General features: G+C 47.5%; 4 protein-coding genes across 4 annotated transcripts; 1 reads left to right on the top strand and 3 right to left on the bottom strand.

The window, feature by feature from the left end:
- Nucleotides 1-13: 13 nt before the first annotated feature.
- Nucleotides 14-1,462, bottom strand: LOC6532554 (ubiquitin carboxyl-terminal hydrolase isozyme L5). Its single transcript, XM_002093263.4, has 2 exons — nucleotides 1,279-1,462; nucleotides 14-1,199 (listed from the first exon to the last, which is right to left on the bottom strand). Exons 1-2 carry the CDS (start codon nucleotides 1,352-1,354, stop codon nucleotides 301-303), a joined length of 975 nt encoding a protein of 324 aa, XP_002093299.1. The 5' UTR covers nucleotides 1,355-1,462; the 3' UTR covers nucleotides 14-300.
- An 85-nt stretch (nucleotides 1,463-1,547) lies between these two features.
- Nucleotides 1,548-11,068, top strand: LOC6532553 (titin). Its single transcript, XM_002093262.3, has 4 exons — nucleotides 1,548-2,146; nucleotides 3,092-9,524; nucleotides 9,587-9,745; nucleotides 9,839-11,068. The coding sequence occupies exons 1-4, from the start codon at nucleotides 2,001-2,003 to the stop codon at nucleotides 10,148-10,150; spliced, it is 7,050 nt and encodes a 2,349-aa protein (XP_002093298.1). The 5' UTR covers nucleotides 1,548-2,000; the 3' UTR covers nucleotides 10,151-11,068.
- Nucleotides 10,980-12,352, bottom strand: LOC6532552 (F-box only protein 28). Its single transcript, XM_002093261.3, has 3 exons — nucleotides 12,175-12,352; nucleotides 11,976-12,103; nucleotides 10,980-11,898 (listed from the first exon to the last, which is right to left on the bottom strand). Exons 1-3 carry the CDS (start codon nucleotides 12,256-12,258, stop codon nucleotides 11,166-11,168), a joined length of 945 nt encoding a protein of 314 aa, XP_002093297.1. The 5' UTR covers nucleotides 12,259-12,352; the 3' UTR covers nucleotides 10,980-11,165.
- Nucleotides 12,353-12,499: 147 nt separating this feature from the next.
- Nucleotides 12,500-17,002, bottom strand: LOC6532550. The gene is made up of 7 exons (XM_039373820.2): nucleotides 16,336-17,002; nucleotides 16,112-16,264; nucleotides 15,159-15,408; nucleotides 14,907-15,091; nucleotides 13,706-13,924; nucleotides 12,918-13,258; nucleotides 12,500-12,856 (listed from the first exon to the last, which is right to left on the bottom strand). The coding sequence occupies exons 1-7, from the start codon at nucleotides 16,435-16,437 to the stop codon at nucleotides 12,748-12,750; spliced, it is 1,359 nt and encodes a 452-aa protein (XP_039229754.1). The 5' UTR covers nucleotides 16,438-17,002; the 3' UTR covers nucleotides 12,500-12,747.
- Nucleotides 17,003-17,759: the final 757 nt, after the last annotated feature.

Below are 17,759 nucleotides of genomic sequence, written 5' to 3'. Positions count from 1 at the left end.
TCCACTTCAGTCGTTTTCTTTACGTTATCGAAACTGTTTATTTTTGCGTTCTATTTAAATTTTTTACTACATGTATAAGGTATATTTAGCTTAACACGCAGAAGTGCGTACGATTAACTGGCAGAGAGCAGGATGTTGAATGTAAAAACTAAAGTACAGTACAAAGGCAGTTTCATCTAACTACTAAAGAGCGATATAAACAGGATCTCCTCCATTCAATATCTGATCATTTCCTTTTCTTTATTTGAAATCGTAGCAATTTTGAATTGCCTCACCGGGAGATAATTATATTGTAAATGCCTAGTTGGTATCCTTTTTGCGCTGCGCCTGTTCGCGATCCAGCGCCCTCTGCTTGGCCTTCTCGTAGATGGGCATCAGTTGTCCAGTTTCGCCCAGCATTTTCAGCAGCTCCACGATGAAGGGCAAATAGTTGTGCTTGCGCCGCACATTCTCCACCTTGTAGCGTTTCTTCTTCTGGATCTCATACTGAATGTACGTGCGCAAACTACTGATCTCCGTCTGTCGATCCTCCTCAGTGTCCATTGCATCGGGCGCCGGATTAAGCAACTTCTCAATCTGCTGTTCGTAAATGCGCTGCCTGTCCGAGATCAGAGCCATCAGGTTGAAGTGGATCTCACCGTCGCTGTAGCGCTGCATGCGCTTCTCAATAATCGGACGCACCACATCGATCCAGTTCTGCTCCGGCTTGATCTCACCCAGATCAATGGGTCCCTCCCTCAGGCCATCCAGCTCGTACAGTCTGCCTCCGATGGGCATATAGCCCACAAAGTGGTACACATCCTCGTCCTTGTTTTGGTTCTTCATGTCCAGCTCGAACAGTGTCTGGCGGGCAAAGGAGTTGTGCACCGTGCGGATCTGGCTAGCGTTGCTTAAGGTTAATCCCTTGTTATAGGGATCAAAGCACTGGCAGAACTCCTTGAAATTGGTGAGGGTCTCGCCCAGCTTGATGTCCTCATGCTCCAGGTTCATCAGCAGGCTCAGGATCGCCTGGGTGGCGCATGCGTTGTTGATCACTTGCTTGGCGAAGAAGATGTTCTCCCGGTCCAGGACCACTTTGCCTGCGGGCTCATCCTCTTGCACCCACTTGAACAGGAAGATCAGACCATGGATGGGCTCCAGGTTCTTAAACGACTCGCTGTCCAGACTCCAGATCTCCTCCACCTGTGCGCCATCGCATCCTGGTCAAACGTACACAGTATTATTAAGTTTTCAGATGCCAATTGCCGGCGTCGCTGGCAAAGCCCGCCAATAACTTACCGAATTCGCGAATAAGCTCTGTGAATACCCCGGGGTCGGATTCAATGAGACACCAATTTCCAGCACCGTCGCCCATTTCAATAATAATCACTTAATTATCTTTCTTCTGTATATTTAACCACAAAAATGCTGCGTTTACTGCACAAAATTTTTTGTCAACTCACAGAGTGAACAAACCTTGCCAGATGTGACCGATATCAAGCGATCTGGCCTACTGCTTTTGCCGCCCTGGGAAAATAGTCTGGCAAGTCGACCATCCGCCATGACACAAAGCAAAAGCGGTGTAAGAAGAAGCAGAAGACGAAAAAAATATGTGCAAGCAAATCTCGCGAAAGAAAATGAAATTTGCAGCACTTGTCGTGTGTGAAATGTGAACACAGAGTGCACCAAACAATAACGAGACAATAATCAGCATTTTAGTGTTTATTTCGAGGGCTAAGACCACCGCTAAATCGCCGTTAAGATGAAGCGAAAATACGAAAATTGCGTGCTGCAGCAGAGGCAGCAACAAAAACGCTATTCGTTGTAGATATATACATATATATACGTACATATGTGCACATATATATATGCAAATCTATACATAATAAAGAAGTGTCCGGCGGTGCATTGTATGTGCGATAATAAATAATACGGATAATAATAATTAATTCAACGGACGAAGGCGCGCGAGCGAAAGAAAAGAGGCGAGAGAAAAAGAGGCGCGAAAAGTTCGCAACAAAATGGTTGTCTCCAAAGACAACAACAAGCGTCGCCGCAAGGAGACGGAGACGCCCCCACCGCCTCCGCCCGGACCGCCCACTGCCTCCTCGCTGGCACCTCCGTCGGCGGTGGCGGCCATCGAGTCCTCGCCTGAAATGCCCAAGAGGTGAGTCCGCGAGTCCACATATGCCCGACGATATGGGTAATGTTTAGAGGGCTTATCCATTGCTACAAACTACATACGTGTGTGGCACTAGATGGAGATGACGTCGCAGCGTTTGCTGGCTGCTTGATTGAAATGGAAACGGATAGGGGTTGGGAGTGGGGAGTGCAGGGGGAGTGCAGGGGGAGTAACTACGGAGGGCAGCTCTCTGTTGTTGTATAAGCCAGCGTCAACAGCGTGTCGTGGCGTTGTTGTTCTCCTCGACGAAGGGGTGTTTCGCATCCGCTGTGCAGGGGGGCGGTGCAGGGGGAGATCTCCCCCTTCCAGCAGGTGGATATATGTACAGTGGTTAGTCACTAAGCTGAATATTCGGCTCTGATAATTAGGCAATATTTACCTACGTAGATTGCTTTACTACGTCGTGGGTACTGCAACGAATACATGGCCCATGAATACAAAGGTGTATTATTCTTTTTCAAAAATGGGTTTTATGATTTTTAAATGTTTGATATGTGAAGAGTTGAATAATTATTTTACATTGCAAGTTTTGGTTTTTCCAATTTAACCAACTGATTAACATTAAATCTATACATAGTTTCAAAATTGTTTACAAATACCAAATAATGACCTCATTGTTATTCCTGTATTCTTTATAAACCCTGTAAACTAATGATAAATGGATGGCCAAAGAGTAATAAACAGAAAAATCTTAGCAAATTAAAATAAAATGGTAATTGTGTATATTTTAAAATTATTTATTCGTTTATTTGTTCATTATTGGTTGTTATCCGGCTGATGCCGCATTCTGCATTTTATCGAGTGTCCACTGTTTAAGCTGTTGCCTTGATTATGATCCCAAATTAATATTGAATTTTCCAATTTGTATCATGTTGCCTTGTTTCCAATTAAATATTTCTCACACTGCTTTTTGCTATCTTCCAATTGCAGAACGAAGGTGCAAGCACAGCGAAAGTTTGCCCAAGGACAGAGTGCGCCCAGCAGCTCCTCCAGTATCGCCTACAGCGCAGCAGCAGCGGCAGCTGGATCCGGATCGGGGCCCAGCACCTCCGGAGCGGATAGCTCTCAGCCACCTATCGAGATCCTGCCCAACAAGTGTCCAAAGCCGCAGGACTTCCTTACCTTTCTATGCTTTCGTGGCACTCGCGCGTTGCCCGCCCACTTGGATTTCCTCAACCAGGGCAAGTCCAAGGATTCGGATGCCTCGACGACGGGAGCCAACAATAATAACAATGCAAGAAAACCCAACAACAGTCGAGCGAGCTTGGCTGGCAACAAAAAGAAGCGGGGTCGTCCGGCTAAAGGAGCGGCCAAGAAGGTGGATGTGGTAGCCCCTTTACCCGATCCCACTGAGAAACCCTCAACAGCTGAAAAAGCAGCTAGTGATAAAAACAATCTCATTTCAGCCGAAGCGCCTAAGATTCCCTCGCGAAATCCTACTCCTGTACTGCCGGGAGCGGTGCGAAAACGAGCGGAGGTTGTCACCGATGGTAATCGTCGAGGAGCCAGAGGCAGAGGAGCAGGCATTTCCCCCGATAAGGGTGCACCGTCAGCATTATCCAACGACAGCAAGCGCCGCTCCAATCGTGCCAGTACCAAGGAAAGTAAACCCATCATAGATGATGACCATTCAGAGGATCTCGAGGAACCAGAGGCGGACGACGATGAAGATGAGTTCTTCTCTGCTCACGATGCCACCTCGCGCAATGGGGAGGAAGTAAAGGCAGACAGTCCTGTAAAAGCGGAACCCACCAAAAGGGGACGACCCGCGGCAGCCAAGAAAGCTGTAGAGCCCGCGCCAGAAACCCAGACAGCTTTGAAAGATAAAGCGCCCGTTAAGCGTGTAAGGCAACGGGAGTCACCCATTTTTATACCCTCACCCGAGTCCTCCGGCCGAATGACAAGACAGAGGGCTTTTTTCGAGCCCGTTAAGGTTCCGCCGCACCAGGAGGAACCTGCAGCCCATGATTCCCCAAAAGATGAGCCCAAAAAGCAGCCAGAACGGCCACCAAGCAAAACCGAAAAGGAGCCAGAGCCTACTAAGCAAGTAAAGGAAACCAAGGAGAAGACGAATTCCAGTATTTACGCCAAAGAAGCAAAGCAGCAGCTGGAGAATGGTGACAGTCAACATGGTGCGGCGGCGAAGGGAAAGAAAAGTCTGAATGTCTTTGATTTTAGTTCAGATGATGAGCAGCCCCTAGCCAAATCCATCAAGCTGAAAAAGGGAGGCAAAGGGGCGAGTCCCAAGAAAGGTGGAGCAGCTACAATTGCTCCGCCAGCCAGGAATCGCAAGGCAGCAGCTAAAAAATTGGAGAAGGAAAAGGAGATTGAGAAGGAAAAGCAAAGGGAGAAGGAGGAGGAGATTGAGAGAGATAAGGCCAAGGACAAAAAGGAAAAAGAAAAGGAGAAGGAAAAGGAGCCTGTGCCAGAAAGCAAAGTGGAGGAGCCACCTAGTGGTGGGAAAAGGGGAAAAGCTGGTAAAAAGAAAGCAGAGGACACTCCAGCGGATGACGAAGAGTTGGCACCACCGTCCTCGAAAAAAGTCGCCACCAATGCTCGAGGATCTCGAAAGTCTGCGAAAAGCAAGGCTTCAGAGGATTCCGCGGAGCTAGAGCCTCAGAGATCACAGCGGCCCTCTCGCAAAACCAAGGAAGCTGCGGCCATTTACATGGGCATCATTGGTCACAAACTGCAGCTGGCCGATGACGAGGAGGACGACCTGTCAATGAGCAGCTTTCCTGACATACCCAACGTAAAGGAAATGGAAAAGATGGAGAACGAGATCAAGCGTAATGCGGCGGGAAAGTTAAACGTGCCGGAGGCCTCGACGGTGCTTTCGGCAGGCAAATCAACCCGTAAGCCGTCGCCCCGACCTAAGGATTCGCAGGTTACTGTTCCAGTAGAAGTCACCCGCAATGCGTCCCCCTCCCCAGCAGAAGCCGAGGAGGAAAAGCCACCGCCCCCAGCACGACGTGGCCGCCCACCTAAGCAGGGCAAGGCGAATGCCGGTCCAGCTCACAAACCGCCAATCGAAGGCATGCTGGTAAAGAAGGGCTCCCTGGCTAAGATGTCTGAGCAGCAGGCCAAGCCCAAAGCCAAGTCCGAACATTCGAAAGTCGACTCCGACGAGGAGGAGGACTTTCTCATCAACGAGGAGCTAAACGAAACCAAGCGCAAGCTAGAGAAGAGTTTCAGCGACTCGGATGACGAACCGCTGGCCATCAAGGTGCCCGTAGTTGCGGCAAAAGAGAAGGAAATATTGCCCCCAAAGATTGCCAGCCCACCGCCCAAATTGATGCCGGTTCCTTCACCCATCTCTGTGCCCGCGCCTGCAGTTTCGGTCACACCCTCGCTGACGGTGCCCAGTATACTTCCGACTTCAACAGGCACCACTCAGCTGACTATGCTTCCGTTGACGGCAAAAGCTACATCATCTTTGGGCTCCATGCCGATGTTTCCAAGCATTCAAGCAAGTTATTCGCCAATCAAAGCCATGGAGAAGAAGCCGCCGGTGCCTACGTCCAAGATTCTGAACGTTCCCGCCACGTATGCGCTGCCGGGAAGTGCTGGTGGGGCTGTGAGTTTTCAGAAAACCTCGTCGTATCTGCCGCAGGCATCGCCCCACTACCATTCCGGTTATGTGCGGCCACCACCTACGCCCACCCATCAGTTTGGAGGCGGAGCACCGTCTGGGAGTAAAACTCCCTCCCAGGGCTCATCGCCGATGAAGTACCAAACGCCACCGACAACTTATCCACCGCCCATCGAGGCGTATCAGTGTCCAAAAATTAATCCAAACTTTCTAACGCCTAAGTACGAGCGAAGCCCACTGCCCAGATCATCGACCAGTAGCTTTCCAAGCCCATCGCCGGTGAAGTTTCAACCAACATCGGGAACCACTGCTACCACCGTGGGCACACCATCGTCTGCCACTAAAAGCCCCTTGGCACCACCGCCGCCTTCTCCACCAGTCAGCCAGGTTGTGATCCAGACATCCAGCTTGAATCTTAGCATGAGTATGGCAGCTACAGTAAATACCGCACCAATACCAGTGGCTTCCACATCGGCAGCGGCAGCTCATCAGGCGACGGTCGCAGCCACAGTAACAGCCACGTCCACACCACCGCCGGCGCACAGTAATAGTGCAGGAACGGGAGGCGGAGTCGGGGCCAATTCTGATCCTCTAAAAGACGAAATTGGAAGCATACTAGCGCAGGCCACTCTGATGCCCAGCAAAGAGGAGTCGGGCAAGATCTTCGGCATTGCCAGCGTGAGTTTGGCCCAGAGTTCTGGACCAGACAACACGAAATGCACTTTGGGAAAGTGCGGATCTATCCACAAGCCTGTGCTGGGGCCAGTGGTGCCCACGGAGGGTTACTTTGGTGACCAGTTATCCAGCAAGGAGCGGCGCAAGGCGAAGGTCAACATGACGCACGAACAGATTCAAAAATGGCTCATTGAGTGCTCATCCAACCCGGATGAAATCCAAGACGATTTAGATGACGATTTTGATGATAGTTTAAGGCCTCAGCAATCCACAACTCCTCCGCCTACGAGAGATGATAAAGAGCTCAGTGCAAGCTTCAGTTCATCATCGAAAAATACGCGTGGCGATCTTGGTAAGAGTGAGAGTGCCTGGTCCGCCAAGGGACCATCCCTGAAGGCCACTCCTGTGCTGGTCACTCCTCCCAGTCGCAAGGAACAACACGAGCAGGCGGATAGCAAGGACTGTGATGCTTTGGACTACGACAAATCCTCAACACCTGTGAATCTCACACAGAAGATCGCATCCAATGATTCTGTGGCTGTGGAAAAGAAAGTGAACGATCGCAAGGGCAAAGAGTCGGCAAAGGCCGCTTCTTCTAAGACTGCACCTCAGCCAAGAAGTACTGCCGCAACACCGCCAACACCCATCTCTTCCACACCCACTCCCGCATCTCTCACGCCATCTAAGAGCAGCCCAACGCCTCCACCAGCTGTAAAGCAAAAACCGGAGAAGGGAAAGAGAAATGCCACTGCTAGCGGAGGAGCAACTGCATTAGCTTCTGCGCCCGCAGCACCGACTCCTGCAAATCCGAAACGTACTCCAGTTTATAATCAAAAGAACGCTAAGGCGCAGCAGCAACAGGCGGAGACGAAACCGCCATCGAATCCTCCTAGTGGCGCAGGAACAAAACGGGAATCGGTGTATGCCTTTGGCAAAGAGGATGAGTCTGGCAATAAGTCGGGCAACCGGCGACGAGCTGATCCCAGTCCGGTTCCTTCTCCAGCTCCCGTGGCCAATGCGCTAAGTGAACGGTCTCCAACAAAAAAGAGAGCAGCAGCCGCAGCAGCAGCAACGGCAGTCCAACTAACGCTAAGTCCTACGGAGAACTGCAAGATCGAAGGCAAACCAACCAAGGCGGCCACAGGCAGAGGAGCCAAAAAGCAACAGCAACAAGCTCCGGCTCCACCAGCACCGCCCGTAGAAGCTGGTGGCGATTCAGATGCAGAGGGTGCCACCTTTTATATTCCCCTGCAAGGAGCTGGAGTGGGTGGCAGCGGTGATGGGGGCATTCAAGGCGTAGCAGTGAAGCTGGGACGTGAGGGCCCCGACGGCCCCAATCAGAAGGTGGTTATGCAGGCCACTCTGGTGACCAAGGCTCAAATGGATACCAACTCAAAGCCGCTGCCAGAATCGCTGAATACCAACGAGCTGGTAAAGACGTTGCTCCATGCGGCCAGCAATGATGCGGCCTCAACGACAACAAGCCTTAAGAGCTTGCCCAAGGCGAGCACATCGGCAGCGGCGGGAGCAGCAGCAGGACCTGGTGCCTCCAGCTTGGTGCGTGTGAACTCCAACTCATCTCTATTTTCTGGCTCAGCTAAATCCCGTACAGCTGCCCAGACGAGCTCTACGGCAGCAGCCGTGGCCAAGAAGTACAAGGATGACACACCCATTAAGATGGCCAACAATACGGCCTTTCCGCGACACGATGATCCCACCCAAATGGTGGAAGCGCCCATCTTTCGACCAACGGAAAAGGAGTTCGCCGATCCCATTGAGTTTATCGAGCGCATCACACCCATTGCGGCCAGGTTTGGCATTTGTAAGATTATTCCGCCGGCTAGCTTTAAACCGGAATGCCGGATCTCGGATGAGATGCGCTTCACAGCTTACAATCAGTATGTGCACAAAATGCTCCACCGCTGGGGACCAAGTGCCAAGGAGCTGAGTGCCATCAAGAAGTACCTGGCCACGCAGAGCATCGTTATGAATCACCCGCCTTGGATCGGTGGAATGGAGGTCGACTTGCCTCGATTGTATCACACGGTCCAGGAGCTGGGAGGTCTTAAGGAAGTAATCGAAAAGAAGAAGTGGGCACGCGTGGCGGAGGAAATGTGCATACCCAAGCTAGCTCAAGATCGGGTGACCAAGCTGGACGACATATACTGCAAGTACCTGTTGCCGTACGATACCTTGTCACCGGCAGAGCGACAGAAGCTCTTTGACGAGGTGGAGGCCGACTGGGCCAAGCGGGAGGCACGGGCTCGTCGGAATGCGGATCGCTTTGTGAACACGGAGAGCGTGTCCAACGAGGAGGACGATCTGAGCAGCGACGAGGACGAAGAGTCCGAGGAGGAGATAGACGGCGTGTCCATGGAATGCATCGTGAAGGGGAGAAGTATGCCACTAAGTCAGTTTTATAGGATTGCCCGTAATACGATGGCGTTGTGGTTCAAAAGCACTGATCCCACGGTCAACGAGGTGGAAGCGGAGTTCTGGCGGCATGTGGCCGTCCGCGACAGCCATGTGTGCGTTCATTCGGGCTCCATTGACAGCTCAGGCTGGGGCTATGGCTTCCCAAGTCCTGGACCCAAGGGAAAAGGTTCAAACTATGCCAGGCATCCTTGGAATCTCAAGGTGTTGACCAATAATTCTGGTTCTGTGCTGCGATCCTTGGGTCCTGTTATGGGCGTTACTGTTCCGACGCTTCACGTGGGCATGCTTTTCTCCGCCTGCTGCTGGTACAGGGATCCGCATGGCCTGTCATGGATCGAGTACCTGCACACCGGTGCCTCCAAGCTGTGGTATGGAATTCCCGATGATCAGAGTGCGAACTTCAGAGCGGCTCTTACGTCGCTAATTCCGACGCACTGCCAGAACAAGACTATCTGGCTGCCCTGTGATACGGTGATGGTGCCGCCGCACATGCTCACGGATCGAGGAGTGTCACTGTGCCGCATCGAGCAGAAGCCAGGCGAGTTTATTGTGGTCTTCCCACGGGCCTATACCTCAAGCCTGGCCACAGGATATGTGGTCTCCGAGAGCGTTTACTTCGCCACAATGTCCTGGTTGGATTTGGCCAAAGATGATTTCAGGGTATGTTTTATTACCAGCTCTTGCCTTTTATGCAAATTAAGTTTTTGTATTCTGGTATCTAGGACATCCATGAAAGCTGTGAGCCAGCTATGTTCTCGTTGGAACAGCTGCTGTTTGCCTTGGGTTATGACCAGCGGGTCAACTCCGAAGCCCTGCATCAGATGCTGCCAATGCTTAATGACGTTTGCGAAAAGGAATCCGCTGCCCGAGAGCAGCTTAGGGTGAGTAGAGATTAAACTAAATTGCACTAGAAATTCTTGGAAACAAGCCAGCTGTGCAACCAAAAACTCATTTCATGAACCCTTCATTTTCAGGCCGCTGGTGTGACGTCCACCGAAAAAGTGCAGGCGGAGAAAGGTCAAAAGGCCAAGAAGCAGCAACAGCCGCCATACAAGTCCATCGAGAGCGAATGTGACCTGTGCCGCGCCAACCTGTACATATCGATGGTGCGCACCGAGGATGGCAATATCTACTGCCTGCAACATGCGTTGAAAAACCTAAACAACGGCAACATCCAGGCCAAGCAATGCAAGTTAATCTACGCGTACAACGTGGATGATATACAACAGCTTATACGACAACTGCAGGAGAAGATCAACCATAAGGCAGCCGTAAAGAAAAAGTAGCATCGTCGGCGTCGTTACTAATCGGCGGCGCACGAAAGATTCTGGCACAGATAACGATACGGATAGGAATTTGGATTAGGAACCCAGCGCAGATGTACATATAAAAAATGTGTATACCTATGTGATTCGCCATCGCGAGAGAGCGTCTAATTGATAATTGGGTGAAATATAGAAATGTCTACGAGTTAAACCATGGACACACAAAACACACATATAAATGCAACGTTTATCTCCCAGTTGACTAACTGACACTATTACTAACTGTAAGATAAAAGCGTAGGATCGGATATAGAGATGTAACTGCTCACACTTTAACGTGGCAATGCTTTCAATTTTGACTAGTTTATACATTACGTCGATAAGAAGTTTGCAATGATTTTTGTTTTCCATTTAACTTTTTTGTTATGCAATATTTACCCTCCCCGAAAATGTTAACCCCCCATTTGTGTTATTGTATATAGAGAGCCTAGTGTATGTACGTAGTTAGCTTTCGAATTAAGTCAAAGACCCTCAAAGAAACCATGCTAACGTGTTGCAATTTCTACTACCTTTTATACGCTAAGATAACGAGTAATTACCATAGCATCATAGAACGACACAGCCCCAGATATCCTCCACTCCCATAGAGCGCTAGTTTAAGCACTAACAATAGCAAGGGACCGTCCCGGGATGGATCTCTGCCAACTAACGAACTAAACGAAAGCCAGAGTTACTATCGATGACTGCAGTTGTGAGGCGGGACAACCCAAACCATTACTGTTCATTCAACCAAATACGATACAGACGAACTCCATCAAGGACAGGCGATTATGATTGCGTAAATGAGAACTTTTCACTAGATGTTCAATGTATTTATATAGTAGTAATACAATATTTAAGTAACAAGTGCAACAATAAATCTTAACGCGATATATCGAAGATGCACTGCCTATTTAATGCTAGGTACTCCGACTAATAGCTACACTGTCTGGAGGGGAGTTTTAATTAAAAGCTATTCATTATTCTTAATCCTTGGCTACACCTTGGGTTTTTTCAGGGCCGGTGGTAAGCAGTCTGCACTGGCCACAGCCTGACGTTTAACGGCGCAACTGGGCATGTTGGCCACCACATCCTCCATTTGGCGCTTGAGTTCGGACACCTGGGTGGTCAGTTCAGTGATGCTGGAGAGGGCTTCCTGCAATCGGCGATCCTGCACCTTGCGCGACACTTCTAGGCTGCGAACCTTTTGCGTCAGTGACCTTTGGAGCTGGTATTGCTTGAACATTTGTTTAGAGAAGCGATCCTTTTGCGAGGAATCTGGCTGTGATTTGCTGGCAGATATTGGGGCCAACTGAACGATGGCCTGCTGGACGAGTCCATGGTCTACGGGCCGGCTAATTCCGGTTCGCCTGACGCCGCTAAAGCTGATGTCGCCCAAGGCACTGCAAACCACAAGTCGCGTTCCGGTCGCGTTGGATTCGGCCAGTTGTTTTCGGTGTTCCATTTTGAAATTCACAGCAATCTTCTCGTCAAAATGCTCAATGGCCATGGAGGAGATGTCGCGGAGCTCCTGCAGTACTTCATGTGGTCGCAGCTGTTTTGTGGAGGTGCTCAAAATGCGCAGGATGCTGTTAATCTCGTCCAGAACGCGACCAGGTATAAAACAGCAGATGTTGAGGTCGATAAACTTCGAGTACGTCATGGTCAGCATCGATATGCGAGTTTCGATGGAGGTAAGTATATCCGAATGGCGGGATAGAATGTGGTTCCTGAGGGGGGAAAAGGGGAAAAACAACCAAGTCATTAGAAACATCTCGATGCATCACGAATGCGATAGAAGACTCACCTGCGTTCCGATTCCCGCCGTGGCAGCATGGATTTGATGCGCTTGAAGTTCTTGGCATGGGCCAAAATGATCTTGTTGAAACCCTTGTTCAATATTTGCTGGCCAAGATAATTAAATAGAGTGCACACCTGAATGGAAACGTTCAGTTTCAGTCACGGATCAGGTACTCCTGGAACTGTCAGGTCGACGATCAACTCACCTCTCGTTTTTTTGCCACCTCGTCGTAGGGTAGCAACTCCAAGATGTCCAGAAGTAGTGTTTGCGGTAAGTCTAACAGATTCATTATTATCTCTCTACTTATTACTAGTTTCGAGTTTAGTTATTTTATTCGAGAAGCTTGCTATTGTTTTTAGTGGGGCAGTGATGTCAGCTCTTAAAAATGGCAAAATGCCTTGAGTAACCACGAAATACCACACTCAAAATAGTGCAAATATACCAAATTGAATTTAGTATATTTCGACCGTTATTTTACTCATTTTCTCGAGCTATAAAAACTTACGTAAATAAGTTAATTTGATGGAATAAAATTAAGGATGTGGTACGATTATCAAAAAAAAAAAAAACAAAGATACGATGCAGATTATAATAATATAATATTTATAATACATAATTCCGACAAGTATACGTGCCGCCAGAAAGTATGCAACTAATTCTTATTCCTAAGAAACGGTTATTGTTTGAATCTCAGTATTCAACTGCTGAAAGATAATTTATGATGTTTTTTATTTACAAGATGTGGAACAACAACAACAAAATGAGAATAAAAATATCTTTAGGCTTGTATCAAAAACTTGCTAGCATCATGAATATCATTAGCATAGGGTTCCAGCTCAGGCTTCTTTTTGGGAAAGTAGGGATTGTGCTCCGGATCGGCATTCAAGCTATAAAATACGTAAATAGTTTAATATAATACAAAACAAATAACTTATTAGCACAACTGACTGGTAAAAGTTGGTGGCCTCCTCGCATTTGACATTGTACCACCAATCGCAGGCGAATTCCTTCTGATTGAAGATGGTGCCGTTGGTGCAGAGGAACTTGGCACCCTGGTCACCTTCGCGTCCATCGTGGCACACGTGGTACGCCTGGCAGCCCGTCTCCACATTGGCGTACATTCCCGGAGTGGCCGGCACATTGTGGCAACTGAAGTGGGTGTGCGGCACCTCATGGTACACCGGATAGTCCACGCCCGGAACTCCGGGTATCTTGTTCAGGTCTTGCTTCTCCTCGTGATGCTGCGGGTGGTGTTCCGGTTGCGGTGGATTGAATAGATAGCCGAATTTCTGTAAGCATATCAAATGTTTCCATTGCATAAGACCAGCCACAGCTCGTGCTCCAATCCGGTTTGCTCTTAGTGCCCCCAAATCCCCGCCTGATACAGTCTCATTACAGCCATATTCGTAGGTACATGTACACTGATAGAAATTTTATATACGACGGTAATCATGTTTACATTCCGACATCAAAAATAAAATATTTCTTTAATAGCATATTTTCATACTGAAAACATTAAAAACCGCAATATGTTTTCAATTTACTTGTGATATTAAACACTTTAAGACACATAGTTTTTCTATCAGTGTACACATATTGCATGTTACAATTTTTGGGTCAAAAGTGAACGTGGCTAAGACACCCAGAGAGCTTTGTCAATTGGGGTGGCACACGCTCCTCTTAATTGACGCTCCTCAGCATAATTATACCCTCTAGTTCCGATGTCCAATCCTCACCTGAACTTCGATGGCCACCGCTGCTCCGATCACGACCATTAGCCAAAAGGAGAAACAGCCCAGCTTTGGCATCATTTCTTTTAGTGTATATGTATCTTTTCCGCCTACTTTGAAGTTGGTAGCTTGCAGATTTTGGAGTTGCAGAGACGACCGCTCGAGTTGGGTTTGAAAAACACACTGAACTGCAGTTTTCCCAGCGGCAGCCACTTGAGCATGGAGCTTTCAAGGGTACCGATCCGATTTGTGGAACGGTTTCGATTTTCACGCTAGAAGCTGCCGGGCCAAGCTTTTTTCATTCCGAAATCGGCGAATTACTTAGCTCTGCTTCAATTATGACCAGAGTAAACGAACCGCTTGGAGCTTACTGCTCCCTGCTCCCCATATAATTATGATATATATACATATACATTCCACTCAGATACTCATGTGGGAATGCACCATCATGAAACAATGTACGGCACGGGTTTACGGCATGGGTTTATTTTGCAAGATACAAATTGTTTACGCTTAACTAGCTAAGAGCGATGAATTCCCATTTCACCTGGCCAGGCTTAGATGGTACAATATGTGGATGGGTTTTGGGTTGGCAATGGGTTGGATGGGTGGATGCAACTGCCTACACGCAAAAAAAATGCAAATACCTTTGATGATGTTCTAGTTTTCATATTCATTTAGAAACTTTAAAGGATTTAGAATGTTTAAAGAACTCGAAACAGTTGGATTACGATGGTTTTCAGTTATTTAAATAAGATAATTTAATAATATAAAAAGTATTTATTTGAAGTATAAAAAAGTGTGTTATATCTTTCGAAATACTGCTTTTAAATGTGATTTGCCTCAAGTATGACAACATTTTTTCTCTGTGCATGAATGGCTCGCAAGCATGGGAATGGAAATGGGAATGGAAATGCACTAAACGGTGAGCGGGCGTATGGCAAAAGGTTTTGAAATGATATGCACATGGTTAGATAATGGATGCGAACCACTCGTAAACATAACTCGTGGCTGGAGATAATTCTCACAGTTGCCATATTCATAAATTCAACTACATTTTAAAACTAATAATTCTTTCGTCCCGTTTGCTGCAGGTCCAATTTGTTCAGCAGCTCGTCAAACTCGCTGAAGAGCTAAACCAAAAAAAAACAAAAGACCCAATGAAGATTACATAAAAGCGTGGCGGGTTTAGATGGTCTGGACTCACATGGGTGGTGCCATAGCTGTCCACATAGGTCTTGCTGCCCCTGGAGGTTTTCTTGAAAGCGGGCAGCACCGGACTGTGACCATGCAGGAGATTCACATTCTGATAAGACTGCGCCTTGGCCGATCCGGCCAGTGGATGCGACTGACTCTTGCCAACTGTGGGCGCCAGTTCCAGAAAATTGGGCACTAAATTGGGCAGAAGTTCAGCCTTTTGGGTGCACTCTCCTCAATCACACTACATACGACTACTCACTCTTCTTTGGCTGCAACTTGACCTGGTTGAGCAGCGGATTGTGCAACTGGAGCTGCCGGTAGACGGGCAAGGCGTGCTTTGGCGGCACCACCACGTGCTGACGTCCCACCGCCTGCGGATACAGGTACGTGGTCTCCACCGTGGGCACCTGGCGGTAGTGGTATCGTCCCTCCCGCGGCGTATACCTCCCATCCGAGCTGAGGGCAATGTGGAAGACGGTGCGCATGGGTTTGCTGTAGTACTGATACACCTGGATGGGAACATAGTACGTTTCATTTTAGTGTCTGTCCGGCTGTGAACCTTTAAATGTCCGTTGTTGTACAACTTTGGCTTACGTTCAACAAGTTGACACTTTTAGTGAGTAAATTTTAATAGCACCTTAGCATGTTTGCCTTGTTAGTATTCCATTTTTGTTACCTACTGCTTGGGGTATGCTTTAAATTATACAGTTGTAAAATCAAAGCCATTAAGTTCGTATACTACTTTTAGCCATCTACAAATTGCTTTACGCTTGTGTTTATACCACTAAAACGTGAATGCATGCTGATTTTGGCCATAACAGTTGGTTGTAACTTCAGAAATGATCGCACGAAACGTACTAAATATATAAAAAGCTTTACTAAATGATTAATTGATCTGTGCTTAATTTGCTAACTTTTTATGTATGTTTACTTCTTATTTACCTCTTAATGGAATTGAGGTTTGCAATAATTTGAAAAAACAAGCTATTTCCGTAAACACTTTTTTGGAATCAAGACTAGATCTAGATTTCTTAGATTTTAACCAAGAATGGAATATTCGCTATCAGGATATTTTATACCGTATCAAAAAGCACCTGCTAAAGGATATTTTGCGAAAACAGCAATTTTCCTGAACTGCCATATTAGGCGATCATTAACCCAATCCCCTGGCCAAAAAGGGGCTATAATCCAGGACATCCCGGTGAGATTTACCTGAGGATTCCGCTGCTCGGGCAATATGCCATCTGGCACTGCGATGCCCTCCTTCTGCAGGCGATTCAGAAACAATCGGTCCGTCTCAAAGGCGGTGTCGGGTATCTTACCACCCGCATGTGGCAATACTTGTTCCCGATAGATTTGGCGTTTCTTGAAATTGGTTATTCGACAGTATTATTTATGATCGTACACTTTAAGTAGCGATGCTATGGCCTACACACCTTGTGGTTGCGCTCTGCCAATTCCGAGCCTTGGGCAGTTATGAATGGACCCAGGCAGAGACATAGTAAGCCCATCAGCAGGAACACACATGGGCTAGACATTTTCCACTATTTTGTGATGATGATGATGGAATTTCAACAATTTCCTGATCGGCGAACTCAAAAAGGTTAAGCTGATCGATTGAAAAGGCACTAGATCACCGTACGGCGGCAGACAAACGTTAAGAGCTCGGTACACAAATCCAGATGCAAGACATTCTTCTTCCACATTCGACAGCCAAATTGCACAAGACGAGGCGACAGATGAATGACGAGCAGAATGAGCAGAATGAGCGATCGCGACACGATCACGTGACGACGGTTGCCAAAGCAATCTGGTAACTGGTAAGTGGTTATACGGTTATACTATAACTATTTCTATATCTATATCTATAGACAACGCGATGCTCGGAACCGATCTGGGAGTTACGTTGTGGTCGCGTCGACGGTGCCAAACATAATGAATGCAAATGCATAAGACCGATCTCCACTAGCGGGTGCCCTCTGCCGACGTCGTTGTTTTCTGCCGACGCGCTCATCATCATTATCGCCATTATCATCATCATCGTGATCACCACTGTCATTATCATCGTGAAAAGCATAGCGAGCTGTCGTATTTACTTTTTAGGCTCTGAAACACTGAATGATTTTCCATTGCTTTTACTTGGCACGTACTTAAACCAACTTCTTGCTATAGTTAGTTTTATTTGCGGTTTTAGCTGGAAGTGGCAGCAAAATCGTTTTAGCCAAATTGCCTCAATTAATCTCTATGCCCCCTTCCAAAAACCCAAGACCAATAACCAAAAACCCAAATCCAAAAACCGAAATCCAAAAACCAAAATACAAATACAAATTCGAATTCATAGTGGGATGATGGGTCGGCTACTTGACTTGAAAGTCTCGCAGAGATGCTGGCCATTCGTGTACATCTTTGTTATACATAATTACGCCGGTTTCTTGGACATGGCAATTTTTTATGGTAGCACTACAACCTTTTCCTTGCCTCGAAAGTGAATGGCTGAATTGGATTGGTTCGACTTGCCTCGATGCTCCGAACCTTTTGTTTTTGCCCATTGGCAGTTGTTTTGGATTGCGCCCTGCAGTCAACACTTTTCGGAACGTTTCAAATTTATTGATTGTTTTCGTTATTATTTTAAATATTTGTGTAATTTTTTGTGTGGCATAATTTTGTTGGCAGCCACTTGCTGTTGAATTGCTTATTTGTCTCGAGAGGGTTTTGATGTTTTCTTTTCGTGTCAGAAGAGTTAGTTGCTGTAAATAATGCGGTTTATTGGCAATTGGGCCTTGAAGGTATTGTGAAAGTGGATTGGTTTTTGGTGAATGCCTGAAAGGCCTTTTTTAGGGCATAATTGGATTTACAATTA

The sequence above is a fragment of the Drosophila yakuba genome, chromosome 3L (genome assembly GCF_016746365.2).
Source record: "Drosophila yakuba strain Tai18E2 chromosome 3L, Prin_Dyak_Tai18E2_2.1, whole genome shotgun sequence".
Classification (NCBI taxonomy): Eukaryota; Metazoa; Arthropoda; class Insecta; order Diptera; family Drosophilidae; genus Drosophila; species Drosophila yakuba.
The sequence above is the reverse complement of the archived record's forward strand: the minus strand, read 5'-3'. Positions and strand labels throughout refer to the sequence as shown.

Excerpts from the sequence above, each read along its gene's own strand:
- LOC6532554 (XM_002093263.4), bottom strand. The coding sequence starts at position 1,354 with ATGGGCGACGGTGCTGGAAATTGGTGTCTCATTGAATCCGACCCCGGG. Across the intron at positions 1,200-1,278 it reads AGAGCTTATTCGCGAATTCG|GATGCGATGGCGCACAGGTG; the intron begins GTAAGTTATTGG and ends ACGTTTGACCAG.
- LOC6532553 (XM_002093262.3), top strand. The coding sequence starts at position 2,001 with ATGGTTGTCTCCAAAGACAACAACAAGCGTCGCCGCAAGGAGACGGAG. Across the intron at positions 9,525-9,586 it reads TGGCCAAAGATGATTTCAGG|GACATCCATGAAAGCTGTGA; the intron begins GTATGTTTTATT and ends TCTGGTATCTAG. Across the intron at positions 9,746-9,838 it reads CTGCCCGAGAGCAGCTTAGG|GCCGCTGGTGTGACGTCCAC; the intron begins GTGAGTAGAGAT and ends CTTCATTTTCAG.
- LOC6532552 (XM_002093261.3), bottom strand. The coding sequence starts at position 12,258 with ATGAATCTGTTAGACTTACCGCAAACACTACTTCTGGACATCTTGGAG. Across the intron at positions 12,104-12,174 it reads AGGTGGCAAAAAAACGAGAG|GTGTGCACTCTATTTAATTA; the intron begins GTGAGTTGATCG and ends GTTTCCATTCAG. Across the intron at positions 11,899-11,975 it reads CGGCGGGAATCGGAACGCAG|GAACCACATTCTATCCCGCC; the intron begins GTGAGTCTTCTA and ends TTCCCCCCTCAG.
- LOC6532550 (XM_039373820.2), bottom strand. The coding sequence starts at position 16,437 with ATGTCTAGCCCATGTGTGTTCCTGCTGATGGGCTTACTATGTCTCTGC. Across the intron at positions 15,092-15,158 it reads CAAGTTGCAGCCAAAGAAGA|TGCCCAATTTTCTGGAACTG; the intron begins GTGAGTAGTCGT and ends TGCCCAATTTAG. Across the intron at positions 13,259-13,705 it reads CGGTGGCCATCGAAGTTCAG|AAATTCGGCTATCTATTCAA; the intron begins GTGAGGATTGGA and ends ATATGCTTACAG.